This window comes from Anopheles funestus, chromosome X, assembly GCF_943734845.2.
Source record: "Anopheles funestus chromosome X, idAnoFuneDA-416_04, whole genome shotgun sequence".
Classification (NCBI taxonomy): Eukaryota; Metazoa; Arthropoda; class Insecta; order Diptera; family Culicidae; genus Anopheles; species Anopheles funestus.
The window spans coordinates 20,776,588-20,799,054 of NC_064597.1; the positions used below are offsets into that span (position 1 = coordinate 20,776,588).

The following is a 22,467-nucleotide window of genomic DNA, read 5'->3' on the forward strand; positions in this document are numbered from 1 at the left end:
AATTGGCTCAATTACTACACATTCGCATATAACACAACACCAAACTTAGAGCATGGTTATACACCATTTGAACTAATTTTCGGAAGAAATGAGAAATTACAAAAAGAAATAGTACAAAGCAGCGCAACAATATACAATCATGAAGACTATGCACAAGAGCTTAGATACAGACTGAAAATAGCACATGATAGAACAAAACAATACATAGAGAGAGAGAAAGACAAAACATTACAACAGCAAACAAAAATCAATCCCATCCAAATACGAGTAAATGACAAAGTGGCCATAACCAACGAAAATAGAAGAAAACTGGACCCACTCTTCAAAGGTCCTTACACAGTAACGAAAATATTAGGTACAAATATCGAAATCGAAAATACACAACATGAAAAACAGGTTATACATAAAAACAGAGTTGATGGCTCGCTATACTACATTATTCTTCCAAAGGGGGGAGGTGTAGCATATCTGCTAACGCACATCTGCTTACAGCATGTTACATCATTCCATACCCGCTGTGCGAATCAGGAAAAGGACTAGAACCATTTAAGGAAATAGAAAGTAACATAAACTACCGCATGCCGATGCGACAATGCACACATGCATTAAATAGGTCATAAACAAGAGTTACCCAAAAAACCCATGCAACCTTGACGGATGCAATAACGCAGCACCACGATAGGAAAACATTTAAACACAACGCAACATTTGTTGACATCAAGACCACACACAGAAAAGATACGGAAGGGCTGCACTCGGTAAATAAGGAAATCACATTTGTAAAACACAAAATATCTCAAACCCGGAAAACCCAGCAGCCACACATTTGCCAAACACATGATGGACAAATGTTGGCTGACCATCGAGAGAAAGCGTTAAATAAAAGCCGCTCGAGAAGCAAAGGTAGACAGTGCCGAGTTACAGATCGTGGACGAAGCATGTTGCTGATGCAACTCGAGATTCTGACATCAGTGAAGTAATTCATGTCTAGAGTTTTATTTCCACCCATCAGTGTTCCCTTAATGGAGGTAAGGCTCGATCCGGCACCGATCGTTTAAGTCCACCTTCGTTCCAATGAGTCACCGTGTAAAGTACGAGTCAGCACTTTTCAGTAAGTGCCGCGCACCGATCGTTCCGCGAAGTAAACCGTTGTAATCGAACGCGCGCCGTAGCGTCAATCCGAACCAAATACGTTGTTTACCACAATTGGCGTCGAAGCTAAGTGTGTTTTAAAAGTTTTCAAACAGAGCGATGTGTTCGGGTCAGACAAGAGGTGTTGTAGTTCCGGATCTGTTTGTTGCTTTACTGCTACACTTTCGAAATCGATTGGCTGACTATCGATGGCTTCTAAACGACTTAACATGTCTGCTACATGGTTTTTTGCGCCGGATATGTGTCTGATATCCGTGGTGTATTCACTGATAAAACTCAACTGGCGTTGTTGAGTGGGGCTTACACGTTCAGGACGCTGTTGAAAAGCTGTTACCAGTGGTTTATGATCGGTAAATATGCAGAATTCACGACCGACGAGATGATCTTTAAAATATTTCACTGCTTCGTAAATTGCCAAAAGTTCTCGATCGTAGGTGCTTGCTTTCTGTTTGCTTTCGCTCAGCTTACGAGAGAAATACGCCAATGGTTGACGTTCGTTGTTACGAATTTGATGTAACACCGCTCCGATTGCGTTGCCAGATGCGTCTACTTCCAACGCCAATTTGGCATCCGCACACGGGTGAGCGAGTAAAGTTTCCGTAGCCAAATCCTGCTTGCATTGGTAGAAAGCTTTTGTTGTATCTTCATCCCATGTTAATATTGTGTTATCATTACGAATATTTCCCTGCATCATGTTACGAAGTATTTGTTGATTCTTTGCTGCATGGGGCGACGATAAAAGTTTATTGTTCCCAGAAATCGTTTTAATTGTTTGGCTGTGGTTGGTTGTGGGAAATTTATTATGGCTTCTACCTTGATCTTGGATGGTTTGATTCCTTTTGCTGTGATTATGTGACCGAGGAAAGTAACTTCTTGTAAACCAATCTGACACTTGCCTGGGTTGATGGCCAGCTCATTCTCCCTTAGACGTTGGAAAACTTGACGAAGATGCTCTTTGTGCTGTGCGATGCTGCTGGATGCGATGCAAAGATCATCCACGTACGGAAAAACAAAGTCAAGATCTCCCAATATGTCGTGTAGATGGCGTTGTAGTGTTTGACCTGCATTTCGGAGTCCGAACGTCATATATTTGAATTCGAATACGCCGAATGGAGTAGTAATGGCAGTTTTTGAAATATCTTCTATTGCAACAGGAATCTGGTGATAAGCGCGTTGTAAGTCGATACAGGAAAATATTGTCTTGTTGTACAGGATGTTTGAAAAATCCTGAATATGTGGTATTGGATACCGGCCAGGGACTGTAATTGCGTTTAAATTCCTGTAGTCACCACATGGGCGCCACGTACCATCAGTCTTCTTAACCAGATGTAATGGACTGGCCCAAGAACTTTTCGATGGCTGACAAATTCCTTGTTCCATTAGGAATCTAAATTCGGCTTTCGCTGCTTCCAGTTTATCAATGGGCAAACGACGTGGACGACAGAAAACAGGTTGGCCAGTAGTGATGATTTGATGAACGGTCTTGGCTTTTGTCTGTTTCCGATTAACGTTAAGCATGGTTATGTCTTTGTATTCACTTAATATTTCGGCAAATGGTGATGTTGAATCGTACGATTTGATAACTGGTTCGGAAACACTGCTGATGTTTGTAATTTCTAAACGTGTGGTGTTATCGATGATTTTGTTTCGTCGTGTATCAACCAAAAGATCGTGATGACTTAAAAAATCTGCACCAATGATTGGTGATTTTACATCTGCTATTGTGAATATCCAGACAAATGGTCGACGCAGGCCAATATTCAGTGTAAGACGTTTTGTGCCAAATGTATCTATTTTTGTCCCGTTTGCTGCGAAAAGGTGTTTCGTTGAAGGAATATCACGTTCCTTTAACGTTGGCGGGATAACGGAAACGTCTGCGCCTGTATCGATCAAGAAATTCTGATGTGTAGCTTGATCCAAAATGTGTATACGGTCTATTTGTTTCAGTTTAGTGCAGCTGGGCTGCACACCACTTAGTTTTTTGGAACCGGAGAATATTGGCACATTTTTTCTGGATTGCGTTGGTTTTCACACTTTTTGGCTGAATTACCATAGCGCCGATGGTAATAACAAATAAACGGGCCGCGTTCTCTGGACTGGCTGCGGTGATGGCTATTGTATCTCCTCGGGTGACTGTCGCGTCGATTCCATGGCCGCCGATGCTGTTCGCGCAGAAGATCGTCGAGTTTCTTTGTCAATGCGGCGACTTGTGCTTCGAGTGATGTTTGTTGATGGGTGGATGATGTATCTTGTACAGAGTCTGTTTCGTTTTTTGGAGCTTCCATAATTTTATCAGCAACCTTGGCTTGTTCGTCCAGACTGGCCGTTGACATGGCAGCAAGGATGGAACGGACTGTCGAAGGTAGTGCTCGCACCCATATGTTGGCCAGTATCTTATCACTGCATCCCGCGCCACCTGTACGTCGCATCTGCGATAATAGTGAACTGGGTTTTTGGTCACCGAGAGTTACCCCTGCTAACAAGGTGGAAATTCTTTTGGTCTCGGATGGATGGAAATGCGCGATTCCGTCGGTTTTCAGTGTAGAGTACCGATCCTGCGTTGTCATTTCACTGCATCGAGAGATGGTGGAATATACATGCTTCGCACGAGTGCTCAGTGCAACGATGAGTGCGTTGAATTTGGTTTTGTCGGATTTAATACCGTTAACTTCGAACGCTGCCTCGAGGCAAACAAACCACATGTCTACGTCATCGCCGTCGAACGCCGGATAGTTTATCTTTAGCACTTGTAACTGCGGGGTAGCAATTTCGTTTTTCGATTCACTTTCCGGATTCATTTTTGCGCTTTGGGTGACGTCTGCTTTACTTGATTCACTTTCCGGATTCGTTTTTGCGTATACGTGTATGCGTTTGCTTTTGTGAGTGCGTTTTGACGGAACAGCACACGGTTTTTCCGATTTGGCGCGGTACACGGTTTCACGGTAAGTGTTTCGTTTTGGCACACGCACGAGCACTGAAACTGTTTTTTCACACGGGGTCACCAATATAGCCAATTTATTTGTGGTGTAATATTTATTGGACTATTTCACACGTATATTCTTTTGCGTTCACTTTGCGTATCGCGTTCGCGAGGTCCGTTCTGTTGAGCGGGTGATCATCGACTGTGTGTCGTATCCTGACACGGGCACGTGTGTACGGGCGTTGCTCAGCGCTGCCAAATTTCCCCGGAACCGAGCATTGTCTGCAGCGCTTCTGGTGAAAACTTGTTGGGCACTATTGTATGGTGTGTCGACTATTGCAGCTAATATTCTGAAGAAATGTTGTGTTGTTGTTGTTGCCTGGTGCCTGTTTTGTTGTGTTTCGCCACAAACCCAATGCTCCTCAGACGAACATGACGAAAAAACGAGGAAAACCACGCCAGTCCACACGGCAAGACCGGGTTCAAATCCCATCCGGACCGTCCCCCTGTGGCATGGACTGACTATCCTGATACGTGGTAAAATAAGTCTCTATACGGCCAGGCCGTTCTAACCGAGCAAAAAAATATATATATTGCTTTTTAAATCCCTAAAAATTAACTTTTGACAAATAAAGATTATTATTACGCCGTTTATGGCAACTAGTTATCATTTTGCCTGTTAACGAAACTCTTTGTTTGGCATGTTTCAGTTTCCTTAATAAAAATGCTTTTACATTACTATGGTCGACTTGCACTCCTACATCATTGGTAGCAAGTCTTATGAAAAGTCTTAAAATATTTATGTACTGGCGAAAAACATTTTTTTTCCGCTAGATCCTGTCCAACTGCATTGCGCGAAAAAAAAACTTTGCTGAATACAAGATCGATTGCCTCATGCATCCGATTATCTGCATCTTGTTTCCTTATTTTAGAGTCCAACAGCTGAACTGTGTTGCGGAAAAACATCTCGTCGCTTCCAAGCTTTCCCTTCAACTCGTCCAGGTGCTCGACGTTGGTTATAAGAAGCAGATCTTCAGAGGACACACGATTGCTCTTCGCTGGGTTCACGACGTTAGCAACTTCGGTCATAAACACCGTTTGCTGCGACATTTGCTTATATAATTTCAGAATAAGCCTCTTACAAGCAACGCAGCTCGTATGCTCTGGAACGCATCCTTGCTGCAAGTTCGTATTCTCGATCATCGTATAAGATGTATTCTCGACCACGAAAACCACCAGAGGCTGAACGAGGGGTAGCAGTTGCTACCGCAAATAAGCTACGAGATTCTTCTGGTGGATGATGCTTTGTAAAAATGTCCTCAGCCTGCTTCTCGAATTCAGAAGCTCGTACACGATCGATGAGGTCCTGCAACGAATTGCCCTTACGAGCGGCTTTCCTGGTGACTTCGCGAATCTTCCGATTTGTGGCATGGCTTTGTATGACGTCAGCAACAATCTCTACCAACTGCTCGTCACCGTAATTACAAAGCCTTGCAACGGCTGTAACGCGTTGCACATACTTTAAATCTGTCTCTTGAACTCCCTGCGGCATCGCTCGAAGCTTTTGGCGTTGTAGTAACAGGTAGTCCCGAGAGCCAAAGTACTGACGGAGACGATGAATCGCGTTGGAAAATGGCTGTAAATGTGCATCAGGAGCACCTTTATCGGGTGTGTTATCTAGTATATCCAAGAGTTTAGATTCCGCCTTCATCTTGAATATGTTAGACTTCGTTTCCTATTCTTTTATTCCGGATACGGCCATTCCCGACTCCAAAATATCACACCATTTCAAGAAATTGATTCGATCAATTTCTTCTTCTCCTTCAATCGGCTTACATTCACCTATTTGGAGGGTGGCGAATGAAATCGAAGGAAGTACCGTTGATCCTAGGTCCGGCGCGTTTTTAATAATCGACGATGATGTCGCTGATTCGCTGTCTTCGACAACCCAACCGAGCTTCACTGATTTGCGAGGCATAATTGCAAAATTTGTCCTTATCCAAAATTTGACTTTATCGAAAAATTTCTTCAACGCGTCTATTCTGTCTGAATCGCACAAGCACTTTGCAAAACAAAATGGTGTAAAATCAAGCGAGCAGCCCAAGCAAAAAGTTTCGACTTGTCAAGAGCAAATGACAGAACGTCTCCCTCTAAAAAATATTCCAAGCCTGCTCGCACTGACAATGAGCGAAAGACGATCAGAAAGCTCGAGTCGAGTCTGATGAGTTTTCTCATGCTGTTCGCTTCTCTTGGGTTATGCCCTCTTGCTCGTACTCACGCTCGTTCTACCGTCGATACAAAAGTGTACAATCCGCGCGTTTGTCAGACTGCTCCAAACTCCTACAAGAACAACAAATGCATTGGTTTACAACAACAAATCAAAGCTATCCGAATTGTTTGCGGGATCGTATACAGAATCGCTGATGAATCGCTGTACATTTGCTTTCCTAATTTTTATCATTATTGTTAACATAATTATTAGTCCATATTTAGAGAGGCGAATGCACAAAGGCATCACACAAAAATAAAACAACAGCTCATGCTCATGTGTCGAAGCTGTTGCTGTTTTCTACCACGGTTTTGTTATGAGCTAATAGACGTTTTGGGCGTTGAAATCCGATTTGATTAAAGGACCGTGAAATAAAGAGCCACCAAAGTACTAGTTCGCCATATGCTCACACTGTAGAATTATCCCAACATTTGTATCATGCGTATACGTCGTATCATATGCATGGAAGCTGTGGATGATAAAACCGTCGTGAGTAGTCAAAAACTGGAGCGTAAAACAATAGTGTTTCGTGATCCCAATGATTCAAACGATATTTTATCTTAAGGAATGGCTTGGCTTGTCGTTCAGACCCATCGTCAAATGATCAACCGATGAAATAATGCGCAAACTATTTGTGACAAGGCGTTCTGAAGAACTTACCGCAGCTTCTCACAGTTGTGGAATATTAGTCATAATAGACTGAACAATACAATTAAAACAACATTGGAAGTCATTGTGAATTGAAATATCTACACACAGCTATGTTGTGTTAATGTAGCTCTTTTTAAGTTTCATAACATATTTTGGAACACGTTACAGCTTTCTTCGTGTTGTGAAAGATAAACAGTTCTATCAATTCAATATGAATAACAATTCTGTTTGCATTTCCCTTAATACAAATCGATTGCGTGGCCGATGTTCCGCGAAGCATTCTTCTAATGCTTGTCTTTGCCAGCCAGAGTTGCTGATCACAACATTTCATTTGCCATCGATCCTTTCATTCAATTGCTCATTGCATTGCATTGCACCAGCTAAGTCCGTGAGCCAAACTGTTTCTGTAGGATGCGACCGTAGCGACACTTCCTGGAAAACTAATATTAAGTGCAAAACATATCACAACACAGCTGAATCTAACATGGAACACCTGGAACATTCTCTAGCGTTCTCTTCTTACCAGCGCAATCGATGCCGTGCAAAAGATGCTCAGGCACTTTAAATAAAAGGCGCATGTAGACATTGAAACGCAATGAAACATTTAACAGTGCACTGTACATGAATGTACTTCGCGACATCTGTAACGACCCTATTCGGTATCAAGCAATAGCCAAGAATATGTACGATTGATAATGTTCTGGTACGGCTTTGCATATTAGATGTCACGAAAGCCTACGAAAAAAGGTATGTTTATTTTAACAACAAACCCATACATAATTCAACAAATATCATTGTAAAATCGTCTAACTAAAGCTACGTAAAAACGGTCCGTGTGCGAGGATCGCCATTCTATGTTGAAAAATAAAAACACTCGTACAAAAAACACCAACCTAAAAATCATTATTGCTCAGATCAGTCCACAACATGTTGATGCATCGCGCACGAAGCACCACCGGCAATAGAACCATAACAGAACAGCTGATGGTACTTCGTTCGAAGCATCGCACGTAGAACAAAACCTGGTCCGTATCAATCCTTTTGGCGCCAAATTGTTGGTACCATCAGTTCGCGGACGCCTGAAACACCACCTCCAAATGTAAGTCTGGTATCGATTCCCGATATTTCCTACCATTACTATCTTTACAGAAAACACACATGGGCGAGCTGGCAATATCACTCCCGTATATGACTATCATACTTACCCTTGCGCACATCGCGCGAGGATACCCTAACCATGAAATAATAGTACGGTCTAAATCCTATACCACTAGTCAAAACGAAACAAACCGACAAGCCATAGGCAGAACGAACGAACGAACGCGATGCAAGACATACCAGCGCAGAACAGAACTCGCGAATCGAACAAATACTAGAATAAGCAAGAGCAAGCAAGAGAAAAAAAGACGATCAATCGCCACACATAGAAAAAAAGTGTGGCAACGGCTGTGACAAGCTTTTTTGCTTTAATTTTGAAATTGAGCTTTTTGCTAGACATCCGCACGATGACAGCAAAAATCCTGCAGTCCTCCTGCTGTTTGGACGAGACTGACTGATTGTCGGAACAAATAGCGGAAAACGTTTCGGTATACGAAAAATAGGACGCAACTTTTGCCGAAACTCATACAAAACGTCCGATTGGGGTTAGCGCGTTTTATAGATTTGGTAACGTGCGTTACCCACGACGTACGAACAGAGAGAGCGTGTGCCCACTATTTGCCTCTAATTATATATCCTAACTGAGTGCCTCGCGCAGGCACTCACTACTTCGGTAACTTACTATAATAAAGCGTGCGTTACACGATTTACTTATTTGCTCCATTTACTCCATGACACGCCCAATTTTTTTTTTATTTTTACTCGTGCCATCTCTTAACTCTATTTTTGTGTATTGTTTCGTTTTTTCCCTGATACTCATTTCTTACATTTTCTCCTTCGTCTTTGCTTACGGTGTAGGGACCGTTGTATGGCGTTTCTAGTTTTTTGCTATTTTCTTTTCGGACTAGTATTTGGTTTCCTGGTTGAAATGATCTCGGTTTTGTTGTTGTATCATAATATTTTTTACATTTTTCCTTATTTTGCAATAATCGATTCCTCACCTCCTCATGGGCTATCTTTAATTTGATTGGTAACACTTTTGAATAATCATCTAAGTTGTAGTATACTCTTTGTACTTTATCAGTTGTTATGTTAGATGGTAGATTAGCTTGTCTTCCGTACATTAGGAAAAACGGTGTGTATCCTGTAGCGGTATGTACTGTGTTATTATAAGCAAACTCATAAAAGCTTACCCATTCATTCCAATCTAATGCTTTTTCTTCGCTATAAATTCTTAAAAAGTTACCCAGTTGTTTATGTGAATTTTCCAAAGCTCCTACGGTTTCGTGGTGATAAGCTGTCGATTGTAATTTCTTTATTTGTGGCGTTCTACATATCTCATTAAATAATTCTGATAGGAATTCCGTGCCTCTGTCAGTGCAAATGGTTTCTGGCACTCCATATTTTAAGATGACGTTTTCAACAAAAGCTTTTGAGACTACATCGGTTGATTTATTCGCTATAGGTGTGGCTGTTATAAATTTTGTTAGATCGCATTGTGTAGTTAAGATTTATTCAAATCCTTGTGCATTAACTAACGGACCAACGAGGTCTATAAACAACTTTTCCGTTACTCTACTCGCAGTATCTGTTATTTTAAGAGGTATTTTAAACGGTTTTCTCGATTTATTAAGTTGGCATTGTTTGCATTTTGTGATCATATCTTTCACATCTTTATCTATTCCTGGCCAAGTATATCGTTGTTTAATTATGTTTAGAGTCCTGCGAATTCCGGCGTGTCCGGCAGTAGGTAGAGTATGGTAATCATTCATAATGAGTAATTTCTTTGTTTTTTCGTGCTCTCCTATTACTCTGACATCTTTGTTCAATATAATAATTTTAGGCATTCCCTTCTCATTTAGGCTTTTTAAATTTTCCATTAATTGTGTAGTATAACTATCACGTTTTTTAATGACCAAGTATGTTTTTTTTTTTCAATGATTTAATGTAACCGTGGAAATAGACGTAGAGAGACATTTCTCGCGCGACATTTCTCAAAAGTAGCTCAATTCTGCAAACAAAGCAAATCGCTCGGCGAGACATTTCTGTGCCTACTTCGTTGGAATATTTCTATGTGTTTCTATGGAAATGACGTTTCGATGCTGTTTTTTATATATGGACTTTTCATCGCATTTCATCGAATATTGACGAGAAATGTCGCGCGAGAAATGTCGCGCGAGAAATGTCGCTCCAGGTCTATTTGCACGGTAAGACTGTATCCTTACTATCATTCCTCGTAAGTGAACGATAGTGGTGGATTGAGGTAATATGATTTTGGGCTAAAGTCTGAAACACGACACCCCCCCCCCCCCCCCCATCACGGGCACTCATTTGAGTGACTTTTTTTCGTGCAGGGTGGTTCGAAATCGGTTGCGTGTTTTTTTAATTATGTTTCGAGACACAGACACCTGAGGGCATGGCCGTTGAAGAAGAAAATGTAGCAATTGATGCCATCTATCGACCACAGGTCAAAGATTGGCGATCCGTTGGAACTTTCGCGAATAGCTCCGGCCACAGACATGGTAGCGATTAGTGGTGCATGGACAAAATGTAGCCACAAGTGCCATCTAGCCATGGCCAGAAGTTTGGCGATATCTTGGATACCGGCGGAGCTATGGGGCAAAGTTGGGCCAAAAATGAGGAAAATTATACAGTTTCATAAACAGCGTATGGAACTTGGTTCCTCGATGAATAAATCACTTTTCACTATGCGAAAACCTACTTACAATTTAATAGTAATTGTAAAAAAAAATCAAATTCAGGCCACATTGCATAGTCTCCGAACCACCCTGTACGAAAAATTGACACGCAGATGAGTGACCGTGAGTGGGGGGGGGGGGGGGTCGTGTTTCAGACTTTAGCCTGATTTTGTGCTCTGAGATAACAAGATCTTTTGCATTTGGACATAACTGTAGCTCAGTATGGGTTACTTTAGATACTGCTGACTCATTAGTGTCTTGGCAAGTATCGTTGCTAACAGTTTTAGCTCTAGTGGTTATTTACACTTCTTTTTGTGTATCCATGGCTTTCAATTCAGAAATTGGTAACCTAGACAAGGCATCCGCTATTACGTTTTCTGCTCCTTTTTTGTAGTTAATGGTGAAATTATATTCTTCTAACAAGAGGCGAAATTTAGGTAACCGACTTGATGGGTTGTTCATAGTGAATAAATATACTAACGGTCTATGATCAGTAAATATATGAAAGTGTCTTCCATATAAATAGGGACGATAGTGTTTAATTGACCATACAATTGCTAATAGCTCTTTTTCAATAGTTGCGTAATTGAGTTCTGCTTTGTTTAGTGCTCTACTAGCATATGATATTGGTTTTCCGTTCTGAATTCTAAGAACTGCTCCTATGGCGGTGTTAGATGCATCGGTGTGCAAATTAAAAGTATCGTTTGTACCAAAATCTGGGAAGTCTAAGATGGGAGGATTTACAAATGTTTCCTTTAACTTTTGAAATGCGTTTTCGCAATCCAGAGTCCATTCAAATGGTACTCCTTTTCTTGTTAATCGATTTAGTGGCATGCATATTTCAGCAAAGTTTTTAATATGCTTCCTATAGTAATTTGCAAATGCTACTAATCTTTTCGTCTCATCTGAAGATTTTGGGGGTTTCCAGTTTTTAATACACTCCAGTTTTTTCGGATCAGGCTTAATTCCTTCCGCAGAAATATAGTGTCCTAAATAGATTAGTTCTTCTTTTAGAAAATGACACTTTTCCGGATTCAATTTCAGGTTTACTTGTCTTAACCTTTCAAACACTTTTATCAAATGTTGATTATGTTCTTCCAATGTGTTCCCAAATACGATAATATCATCTAAATATATTAGACATTGTTCCGTATTTAACCCTGACATGGCTACTGTCATCATTCATGAAAACGTTGATGGACTTATTTTCAATCCCATCGGTAGCATAGTCATCTGATATTGACCAGTGGGGGTTGTAAAAGCTGTAGTAGGTCTATCCTTTTTCCTTAATGGATATTGATAATATCTCTGTGATAAATCCAGATGTGAAAAGTATTTACATCCAGATAAGGTATCAATGACTTCGTCGATGTTAGGTAGAGGGAATTTATCGTCCTGCAATACCGTATTAACTCTCCGATAGTCTATTACGAGTCTCCATTTTTTATTGTCATTAGCACTCTTTTTAGGGACCAATAATATTGGACTATTCCATTCTGATTTTGTTTCTTCTAATATTTTATTTTTCAACATTTCAGCGATTTGTTTATCTACTTCTGCTTTTTGGGAGTACTACCATACGATAAGGTTTAGTATATAAAGGCATAGTATTATTCTTTACTTTCAAGGATGCTTCGTAAATTGAAGTTGTACTCAATGTATCATTTTTCAAACAAAATACATCATTATATTTGAGGCAAATTTTTCCAATGACTGATTTGTCATATTCAGATAAATGAGATAAATTTAACTCTTTTAACAGTTGATTAGCGTGTTCAGTATCATGATGGGAGGTTTTAATTTTTAATATGGTATATTCTGAAGCAGGTTTTATAGTAGGGTTTAAATTTGATATGTTTACTGGTTTATTTTGAAAATTAGCTATTCTTATTGGAATTTTACCGTTATTAGGTTGAGCAATAGTGTTAGCAATATACACATTTGGTTGAAGTACATCATTTAATACAACACAAGTATTTGTTTGAGTTGTTTCAAAATAAGTGACTATCTCAGTTTTTGGGGGAATTATTAGATTTTCTGCATTATGATTTGCGGTGCAAGTTAGTTTCATGTTTTCGAAATTGAGAACAGCTTTATGTATTATCAATGCTTACATTGTTGGGTAGATAATTAATATTCAATACACAACAAGTTGCTCCTGTGTCAATCACAAGATCATGGTATTTTCCAAACAAAAAGAATTTAGCTTTAACACTGCTATTGAAGTGTAACTTAACGAAATAAATTAATAACTTCGTCTTGTTCGACATCGCATTCTGGAAGGGTATCATTGGCTGGCTCTAACGGGTTAACGTTTCCTAAATGCACTCTAGTGGTAGCATTGTTTCGACTGTTTGCGTTAGGTTGGGGATGATTATAGGAATAGTGTCTTCCTCTATATGGTCGTCGATTACTATTACTGGTATACCGGATTTGATTTTAACTGGTGAGTATGAGCCTCTATAGGATTGGTTATAAAACGATCTAGGGTGATATGAGTTCTGTGGGCGTCTGGTATAGCGATGCGTGTAGCGTGGGGATGAACACCATAACGTCATTTCTCTATCCTCTGCAACATTTGTTCTAGGTTTACACTCTAATGCGTCGGATATGGCTCTATTTAGAGTGGAAGGGTTTCGGGCTTGTAAGAAAAATTTAGTATTAGGTTTATTTAAACCTTGTATGAATGCGCGAACTGCTATAGGATTCACAATATTATGTGCAGTATATTGCGTCTGGAAAGTTCCACTGGACACATGTGCAGCAGCAAGTTTAGCGACCATTTTTTCCAACTCGTGTCCAAATTCGGATATCGTTTTTGAACCTTGCTTCAACGATAAAATTTCTCTTTCCACTGCTAGTGGCGTTAAATGCACACTAAAGCGTGACCTTAGAAGAACAAAAGCTTGATTGATTGAGCCTGCTGAGTCGATTACTCCATGAGCAATACCGATTAAAGTGGTTTTCACAAATTTAAGAATATCCTTTTCTTCTACTCCTTCAGCATAATCCATTAATAATTGTACGCTTTCTATATATGCGTTTAGCAATGTGGTGGTTCCATCGAAAGGTTTCACTTCAATAATTTTATCGCCAGTTGTATGTCTAACTTGGGAGCCATTTTGGGCCTTGTTGTCTTCTTACCAATTGCTGTTTCGTTGAGCCGAGGCTTACAAATAGTTCTCCTCATTCAGATTAAAGAATGTGTGTGTAGATAAAGCAAAGATTGATTGATTTTTTTTTCGATTCGAATATGTGTTAATAATTGTATTGGAGAAGTAAAAAAAAAGAAATAAATAGCACGTTTAATAACGATTGAACGATTATACCACAACTGCAGGGACAAGTGTAATTCGATTTACTCTAAACACAACCAAAATTTTAGGATTGATCACACTAACACTAAATTAAATTTTGAGCCGTATAAAACACTATCTTAAATGGTTCACTTTGATAATCGGACACTTTAACGCTATTAGCATAACTTAGTTTCATTCAAATAATCACATTTATCGACAAATAGAATTTCTAGCTAGCTTTCTTAAAAAAATATATATAGTGGCAAATAAAGGGTTCACGTACCTTGCGCTTAATTGAGCGTTTGCAGCATTGTGGTTCAGGACAGCGCGATGGCGGCATACGGCGTCTGCTGGCAGCGTTCTTGGTTTCAGCGATGGCGGCTACGGCGGCGTGCCTTTTTTCAGCGATGCGGTATGGGATGTCTTCTGACGGTGTGCCTTTTAGCAGCGATGGGCCATAGGATGTCTTCTGGCGGCGTTTTCACATCGGTATCAGCGTACGATGTCTTCTGACGGCGTTTACAACACAGAGTAATTTTTTATAGGCGAAAAAAGAAAGGCATCTTTTTGGCCTGTGATTTTGCTCTTCGACCGTTACCTAGAGACGAATAGTTTTTGACGAAGATTAACGGAGTGGTAAAACTTTTGAATGCCGTGCATTACAATGACAACTTCATGCTAGTAGGAAAGCAATATAACTACAATTTTGATTTATTTTCATTCTTTTATTCTTTTTAGCGAGGATGATCCGGAGTCGATTTTTTCGTCATCTGATATCCTTATATACAAAATACCGGCGGACGTTCCGACACAAGACGTGGAAGTGGAATTAGCAGATGTCAGATGCAAGCTAGTCGCTGTCCAGCCCTCAGTTCGACCCAAATCAACAGTGTTCTTTCCTCTGCTGCATACACTTCGATCCGAGTAAGTAAAAATAAACGAACTACAACGAGTTATTGAAAGGAACCTGAACTAATTTACAAATTGATCTCTTTTTAGGTAGCTGGTAGTGTGGTAGTGTGGTGCTTCCAGCAAAGATATTGCTTTCACGTTGTTATTCTATTTTTATAATTTTTCCATATGATAGTGTTCCGTTTCGTTATAATTTCCCCTTTGTTTTGTATCATAGATTAGCTAGAAATTCAATCTGGTTTTAACTTCCATTCATTAAATTGCATGAAAAAATTCTATTTATACATTAATTTATATTTCATATTGTAACAGTAAAATTTATTTTTGGAGCTAAATATCGTACACACGTCCTTCGCTTGCTATCGCTGTTTTACTAATACCTTTTCTCACCGCGCTACTTCGGTCCTATCGATCTTATCGTTTTATTTCGAAGCAGGGTTACTCCTGTGTGTTTCGAAATACTGATTACAATATTATGACTAATAAGAAGTAGCATCAATTAACTCCTTGTTCAGGTTTTTTAAACCGAACAAAAAACCAACAATTAAATGTAACGATAAATTCATAATTCAATTAAATCATTTAGGAACTTTGGTAAATAATTCATTTAGGAACTTTTTGTACACGTGTGTGACCAATCTTGGCGGAGCTTTTAATCACCCCCTTGTTGTTATTTACGCAACTTTTTGCGTTATATAATTTAGTTTTGAAAATTTTTCGACATCTTCGCTCGTCACATTGAATCCCGCGTCTTCGCCAATCTCTTTAAACAGTCGCAAAAGATGAATGTTTTCATCGATCCTGACTTTTGTTCCTTATTTAGCTTGCCCTCGCCAGCTGCATTGCACTACAAATTCCCTCTTAAAAAGTTTGACGAAAGCGTCATGCATGATATTCTTTGCATATTTCTTTCCGGTACTTTGCACATCAGAAAGTTGGTGAAGGATTCTTTGAAAATAAGGTTCTTCCTGCAGCTGCTCATTAAACCGTTTTAGTTGATCTTCGGATGCAATTATTGGAATTTCAACTGATGATGTGTGTGTGTGTTGATGTTTGTTGCTCTTTTGTATTCACAGATTTTCTTTTATGGTCCGTGCAATAACTTAGCTCAGACCATAAAAGCGACATCGACTTCATCATCACTCCCGACATTCCTTCGATTCTCGATATTCCATCCAGCACCTTGTTGCTAACTTTTGCACTCTCTGAGATTGAATCAGGTGTTGCAGTAGCGATGGAAGGTGGTGTACTGCATGATGCCGGAGACGTGACCTTTGCTGAAGTATTCAGGGAAGTATTATTGATGCTAAGCTTTGGTCTGTAAAATTTTCCGGGTTTTAAAATAGCTGGATTGTTCATATTTTCCTTTACAGAAGAGTGTGGTGCTGCAGAAACTAGATGGTTGGCTGGATGGTTGCCTGATGGTATAGTAGTGCAAGATGCCTGGGACGGAACAGTGCTGCAAGTTTTCATCGTAAGTGCTGGTCGGTAAATTTTATCTCGTTTGATAATCACAGGATGTTAGTTTATTCTTTGTGTTACAGGAGGGAGTGGTGCCGGTGCTGCTGCCGATGATAATTTTGTTCCGATGGTTTTGGATGGTACTATATTGCTGGTAACGGAAGCTTTTACTATAGGTGCTGGTCGGTAAGTTCTTTCTGTTTTGATAAGCATAGGTGTCGGTCGGAGCAATCTTTCAGTTTTGATGTGCATCAGATGAACATGTTCGTTTTTATTTTTAGGCAATAGCGGTGCTGGTGGTGTATCAACGACACTGGATGTTGGTGATGTGGGTCTAAATGGCGACGGAATCTTCGAAGATGGTGCTTGCAAAATGCTAACGGTAGGTATTGACCGACAAAGTTTGTTGTTTTCGGTGATCACAGGCTCAGAATTTGCTTTTGCATCTACAGATGCTGCCAATGCAACGGTGGAGGGTGATGCTGTTCCGGATGATGGAGATGCCTTTATCGTTAGCCCCGGCAATTTGGCCTTCAACGCCAGCAAAGTGTAGGAGGGATTTGCCGATGCCGGTTCCCGAGACATTTTGTCTGCTCCGAACATAAGATTATGTTAAAAACGTCTTTTTCTATGTGAAAAACTATCACAAACCATACCTTTTCTTTTAATCTAGAGTAACTTCAGTGAACGCGGCGAATTCGACGGAGTTTTATAGAGCAATTTGTAAAAATAAACCACCGAGAAAACATCACACAGCAATTTTTTTGTTTTGATTATTCAGCTGTCAAATGACAGCTGGGATGAGAAAATATAGCAACCATGGGAGAACTGCATGAAAGCAAGCGTTTAACTGGTCTAAACGACCCTTAAAGCTTGCGGCTTTAAGGGACGTTTAAGGGGCCAGTTTAAGGGACCGATAGCTCGAAAAACGCTAGAAATCCGCTATAAAATGTCAATTGGGATGTTTTCGGATGGTAATCCTGTATGTACCACACATCGAATTCCTTCCAGAATTGTGCATTCGTATCGATTTCTTAAAGGAATGTACGTGGGGTCGGCATCGATTCTCTACAGGAATGTGCGTGATGTGGGCATCGAATTCTTACAAGAATTGTGCATTCGTATCGATTCCCCAAAGGAATGTACGTGTGGTCGGCATCGATTCCGTATGGGAATGTGCGTGATATAGGAATCTAATTCATTTAAGAATTGTGCATACGTATTGGTTCTTCGTTGATCCTAGGTTCGGCATCGATTTCATATTGAAATGTGCATTACGGCGTATCTCCCCGATTATACTCAATCTACTAACTAACCATTTATTGGACTATGATGGACGAACAACAACCCCTCACATTTAACAACTAACTATGGAAGCGTAGGTTTAAAACCACAAAACTGCGCCATTGTAGTGACTGTAAAGCACGATCTTTTCTTTCACGAACAAAACACGAGATCGGACATCCTCTTCGCTTGACAGCTTTTATTCAACTGGCTCTTTATTCTCTCATACTTATACTCAACCCTGCACAACTCACTCTTTAGTCTCTCATCCTTATACTCGACGCTACACTACTAATCCTTCTTTTCCCAACACTTATTCACCGATTATTATCGCGGTGTCCTGTACCCAATTTGGCACTACTTGAAGCTCGATTTCCAGCTTAACGTTGTCTATTACTAATTCCATGACAACTTTTGAATTCAGCTCTATTTCTTTTCTATCAAACACTTTTAAAATTTTGTGAGTAGGCTTCAAATTTCCTATTTTATCTGCCCATTTTCGCTGAATTGTTGAAACACGTGCTCCTGAAACTACTAACGCCATCATGGTTTCACCTTCAACTCTAACCGTTTTTACAAACACACTTTTATTGTCCACTACATTGATTGGTGTGCTTTTAAGTGTAACCCAGGCTGCAAAAGACAGCCGGACGGGCCCAGATTGCCTATTTATATTACTAAGTTAATGAGTTCATTTGCTTTTAAAGCTTTTTTACTGCAATATACGGCAAAAGTCTATGTGAAAATAATTTTGAAACTCTTTTATGAATTTTACACATAAGTTTTAATCACATTCATAAGACTTTTTCACAAATGAAATTTTTTAACCAATAATAATTGGTGTTCTTATTATTGATATTGTTTGTTTGGTTCAAACATTGTTGTTTTTTGTAGCTGTCACACCAAATTGCCGCGTAAATAAAAACATTAAAGACGCCGAAGCTAAAGTGTGAATAATCCGAAGCGTATATTTCAGTGATATTTTAAGTGATTGATGAAAATGTCTGGTTTCCGTGGAGAAAATGAAATGGATAAGTCTTTCTCGAAGCGAATTCGATTCAATTCCCTTTTATATCGCAATCGTGATCGTCTCGTTCAACTAGAACAGGATGATGCGCTCGTTGCAAGTGGAAGTGCTAATGGTGAGAACAAAGTTTTAATGTGTGTTTGTACTCTTGTTCTAATAGTATTATGTCTGAATTACAGTTATACAAGCCCTTCCAAACGTAATCGATCAGCATTCAAGTAATGTAGATAATCACCCCTCACCGGCTGACTGTGAAAATGAAATCAACGTATCATTGGGATGTAATGACGATGAAGCCAGTGAAGACAATGATGATGATGTTGTCGACTATCTTATTGAAAGCTCAGATGAAGAGCAAGAATCGGAAAACTGTACAGAAACGTTTTCAGTGCAAGATGCTTTACGTCGCTGGGCCGTATCTAAAAACCAAACATACGAGTCGATCGAGGAAGTTATGGAGATAATACGACGAATAAGTAACTGTAAGCTGCCTAAAGATGCAAGAACCTTGCTGAAAACCAATCGAAACCCTTCTTTGGAAATATTAACGATACAAGGAGGCCAATACTGGTACCACGGAATCCAAAAATGTTTTTTACACGACCAAAGGTAATTGATCTGGGGTAAATAATCTAAACATAAGTCATTCTGGTATATACGATTATGTTTGTTTGTAGCATTGCAAATATTCGTCCCGATTCAACGCTGTTGCTGAATATATCAATCGACGGTTTGTCGATTTTCAAAAGCAGTAAACAACAATTTTGGCCAATACTAGTCAACATTCATGGAATGCCGGAAGTGCCAGTTATGATGCGCTCCAGGTGAAGGGAGTCCCGACTCAGTTGTGTCGCATACTGCGGGATTACTTCGCCGACAGGGAGCTCACGTACGATACGGCGGAAGGCCCGGTAACACGTCGAGTCTCGGCGGGCGTTCCACAGGGGTCCATTCTGGGCCCGACCCGACATGCAGCGGCGTTGGCTGAAGAGGCCGTGGCGGCAGTGAACGAATGGCTGCAGCGACATCATCTTTCGTTAGCTCCCCAAAAGACGGAGATCGTAATGATTTCCAGTCAACGAAAGGGATACTTAAATGTCCCTGTGAACATCGGGGGAGTAGAAGTGCGTTCCAAGCGGCAGATTCGATACCTGGGTGTCATGCTGCATGACCATATGTCATGGCGCCCGCATGTAGAGATGGTCGTGGACAAGGCCCTCCGTGTTGTGCGCGCATTGCGGAACATAATGCGCAACCATAGTGGCCCTCAGGTGAAGAAACGGAAGTTGCTCGCTGGGGTGGCCGCATCCATAATTCGTTATGGTGCACCCATCTGGGCGGAAGCTACGGATCGACAGTGGTGCAGACGAATTTTGAATCGCGTACAGCGTCCCCTGGCACAGGGCATTGTGAGCGCCTTCCACTCTACCAGCTGCGAGGCAGCTGCAGTTTTATCCGGGGAACTGCCGTACCGTCTCCTGATTGGTGAGGACGCCCGCTGTTATCGCCGACAGCAAGAAGATCCGGAGGCCAGCAAAGCAGCTGTCCGTCGCGAAGAGCACGAGGAATCGCTCCGACAGTGGCAACAACAGTGGAACGATGCGGCTGCATCGTCGACGGCGAGTCGCTACATACGCTGGACCCACCGCATGATACCAGAAGTGCGCTTGTGGACGGGACGGAGGCATGGTGAGATGGATTTTTTCCTCTCCCAGGCACTTAGTGGACATGCTTTCGTCCATGAGTTTCTCAATGTGTGCGAATTTGCTCCGTCCCCGGATTGTCCCAGGTGTGCAGGGTCGGTGGAATCGGTGGCCCACGTATTGTTCGTGTGCCCACGCTTTGCAGACGTTCGCGCAGAGTTGCTGCAACGTGGGACGGATGACGACGTTGATGAAGACAACCTCGGCAGGCGACTGCTCGAGAGTGCGGAGACATGGAACCGCGTGCAGCAGGCATCGAAACGGATATTCTCCGTTCTGCAGGAAGACTGGCGGGAGGAATCGCGTGCTCTGGCAGCCTCCAGAACCACGCAGGCCGGTTCTTCGCAAGACCCGCCCATGGACTCGACGGAAGCAGAACAGATACTGCAGCGAAGGCGTGAGGCGCGCAATCGAGACGCTCGTAGTCGGCGACAGCTTCGCAGAATGGAGCGGCTCGGCGACGTCCAGTTAGCGCCGGCACTGCTGGCACGCACTACGGCTAGTGAAACGGTACAACGGTCGGAAGAGGTTGCAGTAGAGGAGGCAGGTTCTTCAGTGCCAGCGATTCTCCAGCAGAGCAGAGGCTTGCTTCCTTCGCTGACCACCACAGACGCGCGGGGTTTGCTGCCGAACCTAAATCAGCAACGGTACAGCGAGAGAGTTCGAGCCGGGACATTGGCTCCTCTTCCGGGGGTAAGACGGCGCCGTGGAAGGCAACCGGCTTCAGCCATTGAGCTGGAGCAGCAGAGACAGCGACGCCAAGAGAACGAGAGGGCGCGTAGGCTGCGCCACAGGCAGGCTCGCGACATGGAGATCGAGGCTCAACCTCCCCCATTGAATGAGCTGCCTGGCTCGGGATCACCCGAACGGACGCCGGTTCTGAGTACAGCTGAAGAGGCGGCGGTTACGGAAGAGGCGACATCAGGGCGCTAAACAAAATTGATTTTAAAGAAAGAATCCGGCACGGAAATGGACGAAGGCTAACGGCATACGGTATATTAGTGTTTAAGATAGATACAAACGGTGAAATTCTTCAAATTTCCATTTTTAGGCCCTCAAAGGGCGGAATTCCCGGCGGGGGGAGTCCGTTAGTGGTAACTCCCGCCGGCAGGTGCGGATCTAGTGATTAGAAAGTAAAACGGGTCCCGTAGTTAATTGGAAGTGCCAGTTATGGTAGCTGCCATATATTGTGGATCGTCAAAACCGGCAAGTATCGAACACTTTCTTCGGCCTTTCGTGGATGAGCTAAATTTTCTCATGAAGAATGGACTACTCATCAAAAACAGAAAAGTAGCGATACAAATACGTGCCATTATAGCTGATTCTCCAGCTCGTGCATATATCAAAGGTAATATAAAACAATTACAACATTACATCAACTTTCATATTACCTTAATCCTTTTTGAACAGGTGTAGCCAACTACAACGCTCGTCACGGTTGCTTGAAGTGCATTACGGAAGGACGGAGTATGCGAAGAAGAGTAACATTCCCGACATGTATTGCTCCAGAGCGCACAGATGAAAGATTTAGAATGCGCGTGTATGGCGATCATCATAAGTTTGATTCTCCTATTTTAAACTTGGATAACTTAGATTTGATCAGTCAAATAATAGTTGGTGATTCACTGCATTTAATTGACTTAGGTAATACGAAACGAATGCTTAACGGCTGGGTAAATGGTAAACTTGGTATGGATCATATGTTATCTACACAACATATTAATGTGAGTAAGGAATTTAGAAGTTCAAACAAATTTCGCTTTATTCAATCAAATCCAAATCCAAACTGCCCCAGTTCAGCCTCGCGCGCTGCTTATATTCCATTATCGCGCTGAACTCACACACACACGCTCGCGTTCATCCTAACGTTCATCCTCGCTCACACGCTCACACACACTCTTCGCTCACACACTCGCGTCACCCAACTTCACACGGCCTTTCCTCGACAGATTCTTCCGCCCCGGAGGATCTCCACCGTATTACATCCGGTAT

The 22,467-nt window shown here is 41.5% G+C and overlaps 2 protein-coding genes across 2 annotated transcripts; both read left to right on the top strand.

The window, feature by feature from the left end:
* Nucleotides 1–19,971: 19,971 nt before the first annotated feature.
* On the top strand, nt 19,972–21,408 carry LOC125768072 (uncharacterized). The gene has a single exon (XM_049435261.1). The coding sequence runs from the start codon at nt 19,972–19,974 to the stop codon at nt 21,406–21,408; it is 1,437 nt and encodes a 478-aa protein (XP_049291218.1).
* A 58-nt stretch (nt 21,409–21,466) lies between these two features.
* LOC125768080 (uncharacterized) lies at nt 21,467–22,216 on the top strand. Its single transcript, XM_049435275.1, has 3 exons — nt 21,467–21,823; nt 21,886–22,164; nt 22,209–22,216. Exons 1-3 carry the CDS (start codon nt 21,646–21,648, stop codon nt 22,214–22,216), a joined length of 465 nt encoding a protein of 154 aa, XP_049291232.1. The 5' UTR covers nt 21,467–21,645.
* The last annotated feature ends 251 nt before the right edge of the window (nt 22,217–22,467 follow it).